We start from the raw sequence: 15396 nt of genomic DNA, 5'->3' as shown, positions 1-15396 counted from the left end.
TGACCATATATCCCACCTTCTCCAGGGAGACTTCTCAGACCCTTAGGATGCCTTGTGCCCCTAGAACATCTACTAGTGAACTGCCTGGCTGGCTTACAGGGAGGCCTAGGGAGGCCAGAAACTGGGGTCCCCACAGTTTAGACTGCACAGGCCTGGGCAGGAGCATGGTCTCTGCATCTTGGTGGGCAGCTGCTGGGGAAAACTGGACCTGCCATCCCTACTCTTCCTTCCTGGATTCTCGAAGGGTCCAACACTCCACAAGTATTAGGAACCTCTGCTTCAGGAATATGGAGTAAAAAACATGATTTCTGCCTTCAAGATAACAATTAGTGCTAAAAATGACAAATTGCCTAGCTAATAAGGTGCTGATTATCAAGTGATAATCAACTGGATCAGACTCAGTGCAATGAAGGAAGAGATAAGGGATCTTGCTGGGGCTGGTGTTTGATGAAAAGGAGGGTGGCTCAGTCAGTTTCAGCTCAGGTCATGATCTCACGGTTTGTGGGATTGAGACCCAAGGGCTCTGTGCTGTCAGGCACCGTGCTGACAGCGTGGATCCTGCTTGGGATTCTCTCTGCCCCTCCCCCACTTGTGCGCACATGCTCTCTCACTCTCAGAAATAAATAAAACCTAAAAGGATTAAAAAAAAAAAAAGGATGGTGGGGAGGCACATGGTTGGGAGTTGGGGGAGAGGTAAAGCATTGGGAAGGGGGGGAACCAGTGGCTAGAGAAGGTGTTGATGAGGCGTGAAGACCCCTTCCTGCCGGTGTGGGGAACATCCAGGCTCAAGTCCATTCTAAGGCTGCCCTCCCCTCCCCCTTCAGACAACCAGAGCAGCAGAGTCCCCTGGGCAAGGCCACTTAGGGCGGGGCTAGGCTGGTTCCTGGGACAGCTCTCTGGGCGGACCAGCCCTGAAGCATTGCCCTGGTACCCCATCTCCCCAGACATGCCTCCTCTTCAGCTCCTCTCTTCCAGGCCCAGACCCCCTCCTGTTCCCTGCATCCCTGAGAGCCAGGATGAGTGGCAGACCTGACCACACCATGTGCCTAGAACAGAAGTGGCTAAAAGCTGAGCTGGCATAGTGTCTTCTACCAACACAGTCTGTTATCCTCACGGCTGCTGACATTCCATTAGTGTGAGTGACCCAGAACGGAATTTCTCAACCAAACCACATCCTTTCTGGGCTGGGGCAAGCGCTCCAATAGTCACCCTCTGGTCAGATCCTTCACTCCCGGATCCTGGGAGGCTCCAGATTAGCTCCTGAGATCTCCTTAGTTTCACAGTTCAGCAGTGCCAAGAGGGAATTTCCTCAACAAAGAACCCTGCCCTGACTGTCCATGACATCAATTCAAGTGCCTTTGTGCAGCCACCTTCCATTCCCGCCTCTCCTCCCATGCCCTTGGGCACCCGCGTGCTGCTCATATGGGTATTAGCAACCTGAACTGGAAGACAGGCTCCTGGACTCATCTGTGTCCTGCTTCATGTCAACGCTCTTGCTAGGACTTCCCCTTTCCCTCCAACATCCGGCCAACTCCCAACCACATGTCACCCTCTGACCTTCTGTGTGTCCCCGTGGGGGCTGTACACATACCCCTTCTGGAGAGCCTTCACTATGTTGGACTTGGTTATCTGCACACCTGCTGGCAAGCCTCTAATTCACTGCTGAACTCTCTCCCCTGCCCTCCCCCACTCCCCGTCACAGCACAGGGCTCCTCTCCATCCCCTTGGCCAGGATGGGTGGCCCAGTTCTTTGCACAACAGGACAAGAAGGCTGGCAGAGCACTGGTGTGCCACTGCGGCTGGTGGGCAACGCTTTCCAGCCCACACAAGAGGCCAGAGCCTCGTCAGAACCTGGTGCTTCCTGGGCGCCCCACCCCTTCAGCCCAGCCCCTGGCACGCCTGCTTTATACACCAAAATGAATCTAAAACGTCATTTGAAGAAAGGATTCTGAGACTTGAAAAAAGCCCACTATTTTAATTCGGTGGTTCTAGTCCTCCTCCAGCGTGACCACCCTTGCTCTTCTCTGAATATTCAGTAGTTTTTACTTAGCACTTACACAGTATAGACTTATATCTCTAGATATTATCTATCTATATATGTGTTTTTATATATTTATCTTTTTGCCACATAGGCTTATGAGTTTAATAACACATAAATTTTTATCAAGCGTTTTTAAATTCAAATAATCTGGACACAGTGTGTGTCTGGTCCCGCCTACAGATGGTAAAACTACTATTTATGTTGTCCTGTGTCCTGCCACGTGTCTCCACCTGGATGGCAGGTACTTGCAGGCCAGGGCCCTGCTTCCCACCACATCAGGGTCCTCCTCGCCTCTCCAGTGCCCGGCACAGAGCCGAGCGCATGGTGTCTGCTTAGTTTGTGAAAATGTGTGTTGTTACAACCATCTGGCCACACTCAGGGGTCTCACAGTCCATGTTAAATCAGAGCTGATTTCTACCACCCCCACTTCCCACTGCTGGGTCTTGGTTAGGAGGTAGGAGAGGAAATCTGTTCACTTGGTGCCTCATAACTGCAGAGTGGGCTGGACTCATGTAGCCAACGAGCAATGTGCCGGCCGAGTCTGTTTTAAGCTGTCTGGAAGCAAAGTTTTACAGAGCCTGGGAGCAGCAGGGGGTTCTGGGTAGGACATGAAGATGTCTGACTCCTTGTGATTCGGGGTCTTCATCCTGGAAGACAGTCACCCAGGCAGAGCCAGAAGTACAACCAAGGGATGTCTCTGAGACAGGAAGGCCCAGAACATGGGCACCTAGCAGCCCTCACACCCTGACGGGAGCCACTGTGGGAGAGGAATGGCCACACTGCTGTTCTCAGACCCTGCACTGTGATGTCGCTCAGAGTGGACAGACACTGGCCTAGGAGTGAGAAACCTGAACCAAAGCCCCAGCTGTGTGGTCACCCAGCAGGGCATGTCACAGGTTCCAGTAAAACAGGAGTGAGGTCTCCCACTAGATGAACTGCAATGACCTATAAGCAGCAGCTGAGAAACCGCAGCTGCATTCAGTCCTCAAGCATGGGCCTGCTGAGGCTGTGGGAAGGGACTCTTGCTTTCACACTGCTGGTGTAGATGACCCGGAAAAAGCAGTTTCTAGGCCTCGTGCCTCTGAAGGCTCCCAGAAAACCCCTGAACCTCATGGCCTGTTTGGCAAGGCAGGGGGCCCTCCTCGTGGCTCCCGGGACTTAAGAAGGGTGTGAGAAAGGAAGAGGACAGGAGGGGATGGACGGAGCCCCAGCCGACTAGGTTGAAGCACCCCCTCTTGCCAGCACTTTCCTGTGTGTCAAGCTGTGGAAGCCCATACCGAATAAACACCAAGGTCTTACAAGACTGAATGCTCTTCCCACGCCTTGCATCTGAAGGCAGATGTGAAAGCGAGTGTTCTCTCTGGGGAGAGGAAGGAGCAAGAGTCCATGTAAACACACCATGTGCTCTGTCCTGCTGCAGGGGTGAGGCTGCTGGGGCTACAGGAAGGAGTCCTGGGTCCTGGACTCCACAGTCCTGTCCAGTCGAAGTGGCATGTATGCCCTGGTCCTAGTAGGGAGGCCCAGTGAGGCCACAAGGCCACTCTCCAGGAGCCCACACCCTCCCAAAGAATGCTACCTGAGCCTTGGTAGTCCACACTGGCCACCTCATGCCCAGGCTGTGTGCTCCCTCAGCCATCATCCTCCCCACACACTTCATCTACCACTGTGCTCTGATCAAGGCAGGGACCTGCCACCTCCCGCATCACTTGCACAGTCCAGCACCCTGAGGGCACGGACAGATGCTCAGCTGACCTGAACAGAGCCAGCCCCTGCTGGACCATGAAATGTCTCGGCCTGGCAGAGTCTGTCTGCAGCCCTCTGCATCTGGGCCAGCCCTCCTCCTGTGGGGGAAGACAGAGGCCAGCAAGGCCAGTGTCTCCGGGTGTCACCACGGGGCATCTCTGACCATCTTCCCAGTTGCTCGGGCCAGCAGCTGATGAAGGAGGTTCTCAAAGAATGATGGTCAGCCTGGCATCCTTCTCCTCCCTCTCTTCCTGGGCCCTGACTGGCCCGTGCTCCTGGGGCAGGATCAGCTTCCTAATTATTTGTCAAAAGGATTAAGACTTGGAGCCGTTCCCATCTGAGGCAAAGACAAATCATTTTTCTTCCCACTGCCATAAAGAGGAGATATCTTAGGGTGAGCCTCCTCAGAACTGGGTGAACGTGAGCCTTTCCAAAAAATATACTTTTTTAAAAAGAATTATTTTGTAAATGGGGGATATTTTTGTGAAGATGGCTCTAGCTAAGCAAGCAATAGCCTGGGGTCAAAGGTCATCTTGTCCATTCCCCTTTCCAGGAGCCTCCAATCACTTTTCCTGTGTCCCCTCCCTGGCTGCTCCCTAGCACCCCATTCCTGGAGGTCGGGGAATACCAGCAGAGAAGAGCTGGCTGCAGGGAAGGATGTGGGCCGTGTGGGTGGCAAGCACAACGGGTCCACATTTTCACTTCCATGTTCCTGAAAATGGCTCCCTATAAAATTCTCAACATATGCAATAAACACCTGAACATGGCCATTGCTGTCTACTGGAAGGACCCACCTCTGGCCCGTGCCTCGTTCCCCATCAAATGGGAGGAAATAGACGGTGCAGGTGCACTCCCAGGCCCTGGCACCTCCTGGCAAGCGCCTTCACCTCCCTGGGACAGTAACGGAACCACCCAGGAAGGCTGCTGGGAGGACTAAGGGCAATAGAGCCTATAAAGGCAGCCCTGGTGCACAGCCACCCCTCAAGACAGGTCTCCTGAGTCCACACCATCATTGCCAGTCTTCCCTAGTGGACCCTGTGACCGGCAGGGAACACGTCTTTCTTCTCTTTGTATCCCCAGTGCCTGACCTAATGTCGACAAATCTGCTGAATAACAGAAGGAGGTTGAGCCATAGGGACTCACTGAGGCCTCTGGAGAGTTGTGGGCATTCCCAGATTCAGAGAAGTCCCAGGAAGACAGGCTGCATCGCCCTGTGGAACTGTTCATTCTTTGTGGTCCCACCAGCCCCATCCCTCTGGCTCCTGACCATTGTGGGAGCCTTCCATGGTGGGGGAGGGGATGGCGGCAGGTGTGGCGAATGCACAAAAGGGGGAATTATCTCTTTAAAGGACAGTAATTAGTAATTCTGGCTGATGGCTATGCTGTACTGTTTTAATGAAGAGTTCTATTTTTACAGAAAACACATAATTGAGTGAAAAAGCAGGCTATTCTTTGAGTCAGGCGGCCACGCCTCTGGAAAGTCTAACTCCTGGGCCAGGAGGCCAGAGCCTGTACATTGTACCAGGGATACACAGGAATTGGGCCCCACCTTACATGCCCCAGGTCCGACTCAGTGCTGAAAAGCAGGGTCCCAGTCTGATGATTCAAGTCAAACCCTGGTTTCCCTTTTTCTAGCCATGTGACCACCGGGTCAAGTCACTTTAACTTCTCGGAACCTCAGTTTTGTATCTGTAAAATGGGAATGACAGCATTTTATACAGTATTGTATACCGGCCAGGGAGGGGCAGGGGGGAGGGAGGGTTGTTATGTGGACACAATGCACATTAAGGCCTAGCAGGGCGTTCTTACTTGATAAAGCCCTCAATCCAGGTTTGCCCTACCTGCCATTATTCACCCAGCCTCGATTACGATGACGTACAGTTTGCTTACTTATGCCTTCATTTGTAAAGTGAGAGTAATGCGGTTGCTCTATCTCCTGGGGTCCCTGAGGGGATCAGGGAGTTAATGCCTTTAGAGTGCTTAGAGCAGTGTCTGGTGCAGAGCACGCACTGGGTGCACTGCTGTCTTGTTATTATTGAAGCACACGGGGTTCGAGAGTCTCAGGGTTGTTCAGCCCGCCACACAGCTTGGGTTCTGGGCTCTGCTCTGCCCTGTACCAGCTGTCTGACCCTGAGATATCACCTAGCTTTCCCATTAGCTTCTTCATCTTTTCAAGTAGGAGGGCTGCAAAGAGCAAAAAGTAAACACACCCAAACAACAAAACAGGGTAAGTGGAATGAGGGCTGTAAGACGCCAACATCCCTGTGGGTTCCCTCCTTCCCTCCAGAGTAACAAACAAAATGATTCCTGTGGTCTACCCGTCGGAGGGTCTACTGGGGTGTGTGGGTGCCCAGCTGTGGGTCCCCCACAGGGAGGAGGGGGAGGCAGGGTGCAGGCCACAGTCTGCTCTGAAGGTGCTTCCATCACCACGGGGAAGCTCAAACTGTATATCCCAGGCAATCAGGGAACAAACTAGAAGAGAATCCAGTACTCAATGGAGTGGTTCAGTTTTGACCAACAGGAGTGAGGGGTGGGGGGCTTTCAGGGTAGCTAGAGAGGAAGGCTGCCCAGCAGGGATGAGGACTTGAAAGTGGGGCAGGTTGCCCAGCTGACTAGGCATAGAGGCCCCACCCACGGATGGGAAGGGACAGGGGAAGGGAAGGAGCAGGCCCTCTGGTAGGAGTTGGCCCACCCCCTTGCCCTCATTCAGGCTGTGGGGTCACCAGGCTCTAGCACCTGGCTCTAACCAGTGGCCCAGGAAGCCAGGCAGGTCCTGGGCAACACAGGTCACATACACTCTACCAAATTCCATGCCTCTGAGAGACTCCCCAGGGAAATTAACCGGTTAAACTCACACACATGCTCTTTGAGGGTGTTACCTTAAAGTGACTCTAAGAGGAGTGACCTCCCTGAAAGGCCATAGTGAAGCCCAGCTTTCTTCCCTTCCCAGAGACTTACCCCAAACATGGAAGGGACCCTGATGACAGCTCTTAGCTGTAAACACCAATGATTTCACCTTGGGTCTGGAGGATTAAATGACCCATGTACCCTAATGTTTTAAGGCTCACACGGATCCCTCACCTCTTAATGAATTCATTCAAAGTGAACCGATTTTGGGGCACTTGGGTGGCTCAGTTGGTCGAACATCATCTGACTCTTGATTTTGGTTCAGGTCATAATCCCAGGTTGTGGGGCTGAGCCCAGTGTTGGGCTCCACGCTGAGCATGGACCCTGCTTAAGACTCTCTCTCCTACTCTCCACCATGCCCCGTTCCCCCCCTCCCTTGCCCAACCTACCTCCCTGATAGCCAGCAAGCTTCTGATTCCTGAAATTAGCTCCTCCTTGCTTCAAAAGTCCTGCCCCTGCCTGGAGAATAGCCTCAGGACATTTCTGAGAGGGTTACCTAAACTCTCTGATGGCTGGCCGCATGGCAAGGCCGCCTTCTTTTTTTTTTTTTTTTCCTGTTTATTTATTTATTTTGAGAGAGAGGGAGAGAGAAAGGGAGAGACAGAATCCCAAGCAGGCTCCTCGCTGTCAGCACAGAGCCTGATGTGGGGATTGATCCCATGAACAGTGAGATCATGACCTGAGCTAAAATCAAGAAGGATACTTAACCGACTGAGCCACCCAAGTGCCCCATGGCAAGGCCTTCTTATCTGTGCAGACCCAAGGCTGACCCGGCAGGCCTCCAGGCCCTGCTTCCCTCAGCTACTGCTACCTCCAGTTATCTCCAGATGACTCTACAAACACAAATGCGTGATCCTGAAAGATAAGAACACAAACCATGCAGAGCCTTTCCATAACCATTCAGGAGTGGAAGCACATCCACTAGAAGGTCCCTAGGTGGAACAAAGGTAGGCTCCCAACCTAGTATAAGACACCAAGAGGCAAACACCTTCATCTTAGTCTATAATCTCAACCCACTGAGCACACAATTGGGACCCTACGACCACCCACTGTAGCAGGGAGGCCAGCCCTGCCTCAAGGGCAAGAATGCACTCTCTCCCAGAGGCAGAAAGGCTTTCTCTTGGGGCTCGGCCACAGTGCCTATCTCCAGTAAATGTTGTAAGCCAGGAGATCAGGGAGTGAGGATCAGGAAACCAAGGGCTAAAATCACTTCAACAAGTAAAGAATTCCTTTTGGAAAAAACTGCAAATAATACCTTCCTTTCCCTTCTCTCTACCCCAAACAAACAAAATAACCTGGGTCATCTACCCGCCTGTCTGAGCACAAGCAGACTGCCGTGGGGAGACTGAGGACTCTGTCTGACTACAGTGTCACACAGAGCAAGATCACAGGAGGCTCCACAGAACAACCAGTGAAGGGAAATGCTGAATGTCAAACCAGCTTAGCTGATGAGGAACTGACCTTTGGGGAAGAAAGTGCTGGTGCCAGTGATTACGCCTGGCTTAACACTTCCCTCAGCCACATGGCCTGCAAGTTTAACCCCTGGCTCTTGTCCTCACTGGGGGCTGTGGCGGCCAAAAACGTTTAATGAATCCAGCAAAGTGATAAACTATGTTTGTGTTAATACCTTTGATTCCAGCCCCCTCACTGGAGTGTTGGTATTTTAAGTGTCTTTTTGATCTACTACAAGTCCCTAGTAAGAGCCATCCAATAAACACACTGGGTTTAAGTCAGAAATGTTAAGACAGGCCCGGGACTCTGATCCTTCTGCCTGGTGGAATGCACGGCTAGAAACATATCCCATGCAACCTGAGAAAAAGGTGAGGCAGGCCAGGTAGATCAGAGAAGTGCCCTTGAGGCCATAGTTCACCTTAACTACAATCAGCCAACATCTGGCCTCAGCTCATGCCTAGTTATCAGCTCAAACATTTTCCAAAACAGCCTAGGTTTCCTGGGGGAGATGGCCGTGCCTATAGTTTGTTTACACATGACAAGCTCCAGCTTGTTGAGAGGGCCATATTATTTCTGCACCGGGGGAGTGCGTCCGGACTCTGATACACCTTCCCCTAGGATCTTCCAAGTCCCCCAGATCCTGGGCTGGGCCAGGCAGAAACTCCCAAAAGGGCCTAGCCTGACCCTGCACCCACCAGTCCACCCACAGTCTGGGCTTTCAAAACCGGTCTGGCAGGCTGCCAGACATGGGGTGGGGGCAGTGACTGACAGGCTGGTTATTGGAAAGCTCCCATCATTAGCCTAGGAATTTTGTTTGGTTACCATGGTGACCCTCACTACAAGTGCACTGACTAAAGCACAAGGAATCTGTTACCTAAAACCAGTGCCCATGGAGCCCCAGCTTCAGGAACCATGCTTATCAGTGGTCTGTTCCCCTTGACCCCATATTCCTGCCCATCCCCAGCAGAGCCTCCCAGCTGCCTCCCCTAGCCTGGATGAGGAGGAAGGACTAGCACAGGCAGCCTCCAGCTCACACAGGACAGAGACGGCTCACATTCCACCGCCTGGCTGGCTTGGAACCCAGGTCCAAATAGGGAGTTTGCTGCCCCCCTGAGGCCCCCTGCAGGCTGGCCAGGGACGGCCCGACCAGCACATGTGTCCAGGGCTTAGTCAGAAGCCCTCAGGATTTCAGGAAGCTGCTCAGGGTGTCTGGTTGCCCCCGTGCCAGGTTCACACTGTCCCCGCTGGGCCATCAGTCTCTGCCTCATCACGTTTCTGCCTTTTAAACCCGAGCTCCATTAACTAAAGGTCATCCCACAGCACAGAAATCAAGATCCTCTTTGCTTTTGCTTCCTAATCCCTGAATTTAGGGGGATTTTCAGAAGTTCAGCTCCATGAGGGCTGGGTTTTTCTCCAGGAGTCTTAAGACTGCCTGTAGGAAGGGTAGCATCCGTTGCAGCGAAGGAACTTCGACACCTTCCCACAGGGCTTCCTGCCTCGGCCTGCGCCTCCCGGCCCTCCTGCTAACGGTTCCCTCCTCCAGCTCCAGGCCCATCACACACCCTACCCTCAGCTGCCACATTGCTGTCTTACACTGTTGGTGCGCTACCTTCCAGAATGCCCCACACTGCTGCCCTTGAGCATGCTTCTAAACCAACTGTGAGACCTTCTCTTGCCCGAGTCTCACAACAGACCTTGGAGGCAGAGGGAGGCAGGACAGATGTCTTTGGCAGATGAGGAAGCTGCTGGAAGTGGCACAGGTTAAGAGCATGACCCAGTGAGGGCAGGAACCTAACTGTGGCCCTCACGTGGAGACAAGCTCACATGGAAAGGGTTCCATCCCACCCACTGGCATGTCCCCTGTGCCATACCTCCTCTATACTTGACATGTGCCTGCCAGCCTCTTCCTTCATGAAGACAGCCTCTGGGAGCCAATGCACAGGCAGGTTCTACAGAAAAGAGCCTCTGAGAGGCCTCAGCCACTTAGGAGCACACTGTGGGGAGCTCTTGGTGGCATACACACCTCACTGGGGGCACTGAGGTCAGGGTGAAGGGGGTTTGATCTTTTTGTTTGACTGCAATGATATTTACTGGACCGGCTGTTGAATTCTCTACCATGGCAACAGCTGGAGCCACATACAGCTTGTTCCCAGCACAGGGAGCAGCTGGGGGACCAGGATGCAGTTTTAACTGAAAGAGCAATGACATTTGTCAGTGATCCCTGGCCGGTAATGGACTCAATGACATTTCCTGCTAATCCATGGGTTTTTGTGCTCTGTGGTTTCATCTGTGGGGAATAGTATTGCCTTATTTGCAAAAAGCCACGGTCATGCTCTATGGCCACCCCAGAGAGCTACATGGTAGGTGGATTTTCCACACCCACTCCCAACTTCTTATATATGTATTTTTTTTTTAAAGGTTGATTTTTTTTTTTTTTTAATTTTAAATAACAGAAATGCACTGTCTCACAGTTCGGAAGGCCAGACGTGGCCTGTAGATATTTTTTAGTTTTGCAGCCTTTTAGGGCTGGCTCTGATCAAGACAGAGATCCTCATGGCCATGGAGGTGAGGGGCTCACGGTGGCTTAGAGATAAAGAATCTGCCACTGCTTCTCTATCCCCACTGTTCCCAGTGGGCACGCTTTGCACAGTGAGGCATCACAGAGAATGGGATGCTCTGGTCCCCAGGCCTCTCTGCAGTGACACAAAACGGAAGAACCCTAGGGATGGGACTCAAACACTTCCCCTTCTTGGGCTTGGACTTCAAAGATGTCTCCCTGCTGCCAGCCCCATGGCCCAAGCTCCCAAGGCCCCAGCAGTGACCCCGTGGAGTCTAGTCTGGATGGGACAGCTGTGTTCTCATGCAGAGGCTGTCCCTTCAGAAGGCTCCTGCCTGAAGAAACAGGGGCACAATTGACACAAAGGGGCACAATTATCCTACAAGTTGACCAAGAGCCCAGTCTGCACTGGGGAAGAGCTTGCCATCTTTTTTGCGTTTAGGGTCCCTTGGAGAATCTGCTGAAAGTCATCTCCCTGGATACACACACACAGGCACAAATGTTATGGTTTGGTTCTAGGCATTCCTGGAGGCCCCAAAGCCCACCCACACCTCCTAAGGAGGAGTCACCAACCTCAGCAAGGACCACCTCCCCCACCACCCATGAAGGTCCTTGCAGTGAGTGAAGCGTTTCCAGGTGAAGGAGTGTGCACCTGAGGGGGCGGGGAGGGGCGGAAAGCGTGCTTGAGGGGAAGGGCACACACACTGCCCACACAGTAGGGAAAGGCTGCCGAGAAGGGGGCTTCCTCACCAGGCCAAGGAGCCCAGGAGGCAGGAGGCACCTCCCCTGTGGTGGGTCAGGATGCTGAGGCAGAACCAGAGGGCTCACCCCCCCAACACAGTGTGAAGTGCCATTAGCCTCCCCACTTCAGGCCAGGGGATGAGATTCTGGCAGCAGAAAGAATTCAGCCCAGAAGTTAGGAGGAGACACTGCGGTGAGACGTCAGGCGCTGGAGTGGGTTGAGGGGAGAGCTCCCTGCAGGGACTGGGGGTCCGAGGAAGGGCCAGATGCATGGCATGACAGTCCCCTGCCCTGCTTCCATCAGGACAGCTCTGCTCCCCTCTGTTCCCACACAGTCTCAACTGGCATGTAAGATTTCACTTGGGAAAAGGAGTTGCTGATAAAACCATGTGTGACACCAGGCCTCACCTCTCTTTCTGTGACACCTGTTCTGACCTGGGGGCAGGGTGAGGAGCCCCTCCCCACTCTAGGATTCGAAGCTTTTCTTGGGGAAGGTTTCTTTTTCCATCAAAGCCTGACAACAGAGTACACACACACACACACACACACACACACACACACACACAGCTGGTAGCAGACCCTGCCTGACAGTTGTGAGGACAGAGCTAGGAAAACAGCGAGGTAACTGGTACCGGGAGAGAAGGAACATTGGTCCTCTTTGTATTTCCACTGAAAGTGAAAAATGAACTTCTACACAGTAGGTCTTGCTGTATTGTGCGTGGGATTAATGAGACAAGGTAACTTATTCTTGTCTGCACACACTATTTCATCTGTGTTGTAATATTCCCTCAGTGACCTACCTTTTCAAGTGAACTGATCTGGGGGCTTGCTCTTCAGTGGGGCACACTGGGGAGCTTACATTAAGGGCACTCTGCTGTTCCCAAAGCACCTTTCTTGAGCCCTGGCGAGGACAAAGCCATCCCGCAGAGTCCACAGGCAAAGCTCCCCGCGGCATCCTCGGAAGGAGGCCAAAGGCACAGGAAAGCCGGCCCTGCCCCCTGATGGGCTAGGGATGGACAGAGGTGGACACCCAGGCTCCCCACACAAAGGGAACCTCCTTGGGCTGGGACAATAGCAGCTTCCCTCTGTCACCTAACATGGCTATGGCACCCACCAATTTCCCCCTAATTCTTCATGAACCTGTTTTCACTGCCAATGGAGTCATCCCTCAAGGTAGCCAGGCCCATGCTTCTTTTCTGCTGTCTGAAGCAGGACTGCCCTTCGCTGGTTTTACATAGCCCTCCTTCAGACCTGAAGGTGGAATGTGATGGGAATGGGGGCACTCAGGGACCCCTCATCCCCAGTTCACAGGATTCAGATAAACAAGGTCTATTATATCCAGTGTCACGTGTCTGGGCGGAGGAGGGCAGAAATCAAAAGACGACTGGCCTCCTCCTCATTCCCTCCTGCGGGCCATGCACCTCCTGCCTCAGCTGGTCCAGCATGGCTCTTGTTCCCCAGTGTCCTAGTTGGGTGGCAGCAGGTCCTCTCTGTATAGGTGGGGGCAGGAAAGTCTAGTCCTGCCCCACCCACCATGGCCTGGGCCAAATGCAGCATGAACCCTGCTCCAAAGAGAGGGGCATCTGGGCAATGTGGCAAATAGGGGGTGCGGAGTAGCCAGGGATGGAGGGAGAGGCCGGGACTGCTCTGGATGGAGAGAACCCCTTTCCTCCAATGCCAGTGGCCTGCTTGGAGGCAGGGGGATGGCTCACTTGGCCTCCACCAGCCAAGCCAATGTTAGAATCCATCCTTGGCTGGCTGTGCCAGGGTTATGATTAAGTTACACAGGTCAGTGTCCCCATAAGGCTCAAATGCAGAGCCCGGGGCAGGCGGGCGGGGGGAAAGCAGCTTGAGCACGTGCATTCAAGCACAGTCTCCTCTGTGGTCCCCAGAGCTCGCATGGAGCCTGCAGCTGCCATAGAGTGCTTACCACTCCCCACCTGACACTTCCTGGCACAGAATGCCAGAGCCATTCTCTGACCCCACACATCTTCCATGCCCCACCTTGACCCTCCAGTCAGGAGTGTGCATGCAGTAGGCACTTAATCAGTATGTGCTGGCTGGCTATGTGGCAGGGTGAGGTGTGCATGGGCACCTGTGTCTATGGCAGGTGGCCCCAGCCCTGTAGTGTCCATAGGGAACTCACTTGAAGTTCTCTGGATACTCTGTGATGGCCATGTTGATAACATCCAGGGCATGCTGGTAGTGTTTCTGGGCAGAGAAGAGGAGTGCCAGCAGGTGGAGGGCATTGGCATCATCCCTGCACATTTTCAGGGCCTCCTGCAGCTGCTCCATGGCACTGGAGATCTGCCAGAGAAAACTGCCAGTTTAGTGACCTTCTCCAAGGCCCAACCTCCCCCAGGACTTTGGTGCCAGCACCTGCCAACAAGGGCATAGCGGACTCAAGTGAGCTCCTGGGCCCTGGGTGGGGAGGGCTCATGCTCTGATGAGAAAACACACCCTAATGACATGGCAAGAGGGGTCTGCTATCCCAAGTCAGGCCTGGGAAGTCACTGCTGCTCAGGCCTAAAGGGGAGCAGGTTTATGGTGTGGCACAAAGGGTTTCGGCAGATGCCAGGGCTGTAAGAAAGCTACCCAGGTCATGAGCTACAGACCGAGAGATGGCCTCTTCTCCGCACGGTTTATGTGGTGATGGAGGCTGACAGACAAATGCCTCTTCCCACTCAGAGGGTCACAGTGGCAAGAGCTTAGGCTCTGGGGTGAGGTGGGGGCATGGGTCCCAGCTCTGCCACTTCCTAGCTGGACCCTTTGGGTAGCCTCTCTGAGCTGCAATTCTTAGCCATCAAAGTAAAGATAATGTTCACGCCCATTACAGTGGCTGAGAGGGTGAGACGACGTAAGAAAATGTCTGCACCGTCCTGGACGTGAGTGAAAATGTGCGTTTCCCTCTTCAAACCCCCAAAGCCCAGGCAGCGAACAAGCAGGTAAGCCACTTCCTTCTCATCATGAGGGATGTGTTCTCTCACACCCTCGGGACTGGCAGCTGCATCGGCTCTTGCAACCCTACCCACATCAGGGCCCTATCCCCCCAGGAAGCTCGGGATTCTTTTCTAGAAAGTCTTGCTCCTTACCAAACCTCAGACGTGGGCCTCCCAGGCTCCCTGAGGGGCCTATGGTCCCGGGTATACCTGGCCCCAGCCAGGGGTCCACCCAGCCTCTCACCTGCTGTGAGCACTAGTGCCAGGCCCAGACTCCTCCCACGGGAGCCCCATTTTGTGGAAAGTTCAAGGGAAGTGAAGGAAGCTAAGTGGTCACTGGTTCAGCTTGCCTGTGTCTCCGTAAGGCTACTGCTCCCTGGCGATTCTCCAGAGCACCCCATTATCCTGGGCTGAGTATCTAAATCCACAGCTGTCACTGCTCAGGCAGCCACACGTGCTCCGAGCAAGATGGGCTGGAGGGCTCCAGAGACCCAGGCAGGCCAGGTTCCATTCCCTGAGGTTCCCAAGGTCTGGAGTCCCCAAGGAAAATGGGTGCCAGGCTCCAATGGCCTAGCCCTGCCATCTCTCTGGGAGGACAGACACCATTCACCAGAGGTGGCTGAATAATTAAAGATATTAAAAAGATATCACCAAAGGTTTATCATGAACTTGATTGGTGTTTATACAGAAGGCTAAAATACAGTGGTCTCAGGTATTTCTGACCGTGTTCCTTGCAAAACCAGAGCAGAGTGATGTTCCTTGGGGAGAGCAGCAGAGAGGTACCAAGTGCCTCACCCAAGACCTGGAAGTCTGGAACCATGGGGCACAGGGGGGAAAAGGGCTGGGACAGGTGGCGGCAGCCTGGAGGTGGAGGCAGGAGAGTGAGTTGAGGAGGGTGGTGGGCAGGTGCAAGAGGAGGGGAGAGAAGCAGCAAAAGGGAGAGGGAAGGAGATCAGGGCCACCGGGGAGAAAAAGGCTGAGACAGGAGACCGGGAGAGATGAGTGACGAATCCAGT

At 53.5% G+C, this 15396-nt stretch overlaps 1 protein-coding gene across 3 annotated transcripts in view; it reads right to left on the bottom strand.

Moving 5' to 3' along the window:
* TTC7A (tetratricopeptide repeat domain 7A) overlaps positions 1-15396 on the bottom strand; it is a 120582-nt gene that overhangs the window by 29596 nt on the left and 75590 nt on the right. For all 3 annotated transcript variants that reach the window (XM_019414117.2, XM_019414327.2, XM_019414265.2), the window contains one exon: positions 13588-13748. In XM_019414117.2, the coding sequence (XP_019269662.1) occupies positions 13588-13748 (161 nt within the window). The remainder of the gene's footprint in view (positions 1-13587; positions 13749-15396) is intronic.

Source organism: Panthera pardus, unplaced genomic scaffold (assembly GCF_024362965.1).
Source record: "Panthera pardus isolate Hobbes unplaced genomic scaffold, ASM2436296v1 HiC_scaffold_25, whole genome shotgun sequence".
In the NCBI taxonomy this organism is placed as follows: Eukaryota; Metazoa; Chordata; class Mammalia; order Carnivora; family Felidae; genus Panthera; species Panthera pardus.
The sequence above is the reverse complement of the archived record's forward strand: the minus strand, read 5'-3'. Positions and strand labels throughout refer to the sequence as shown.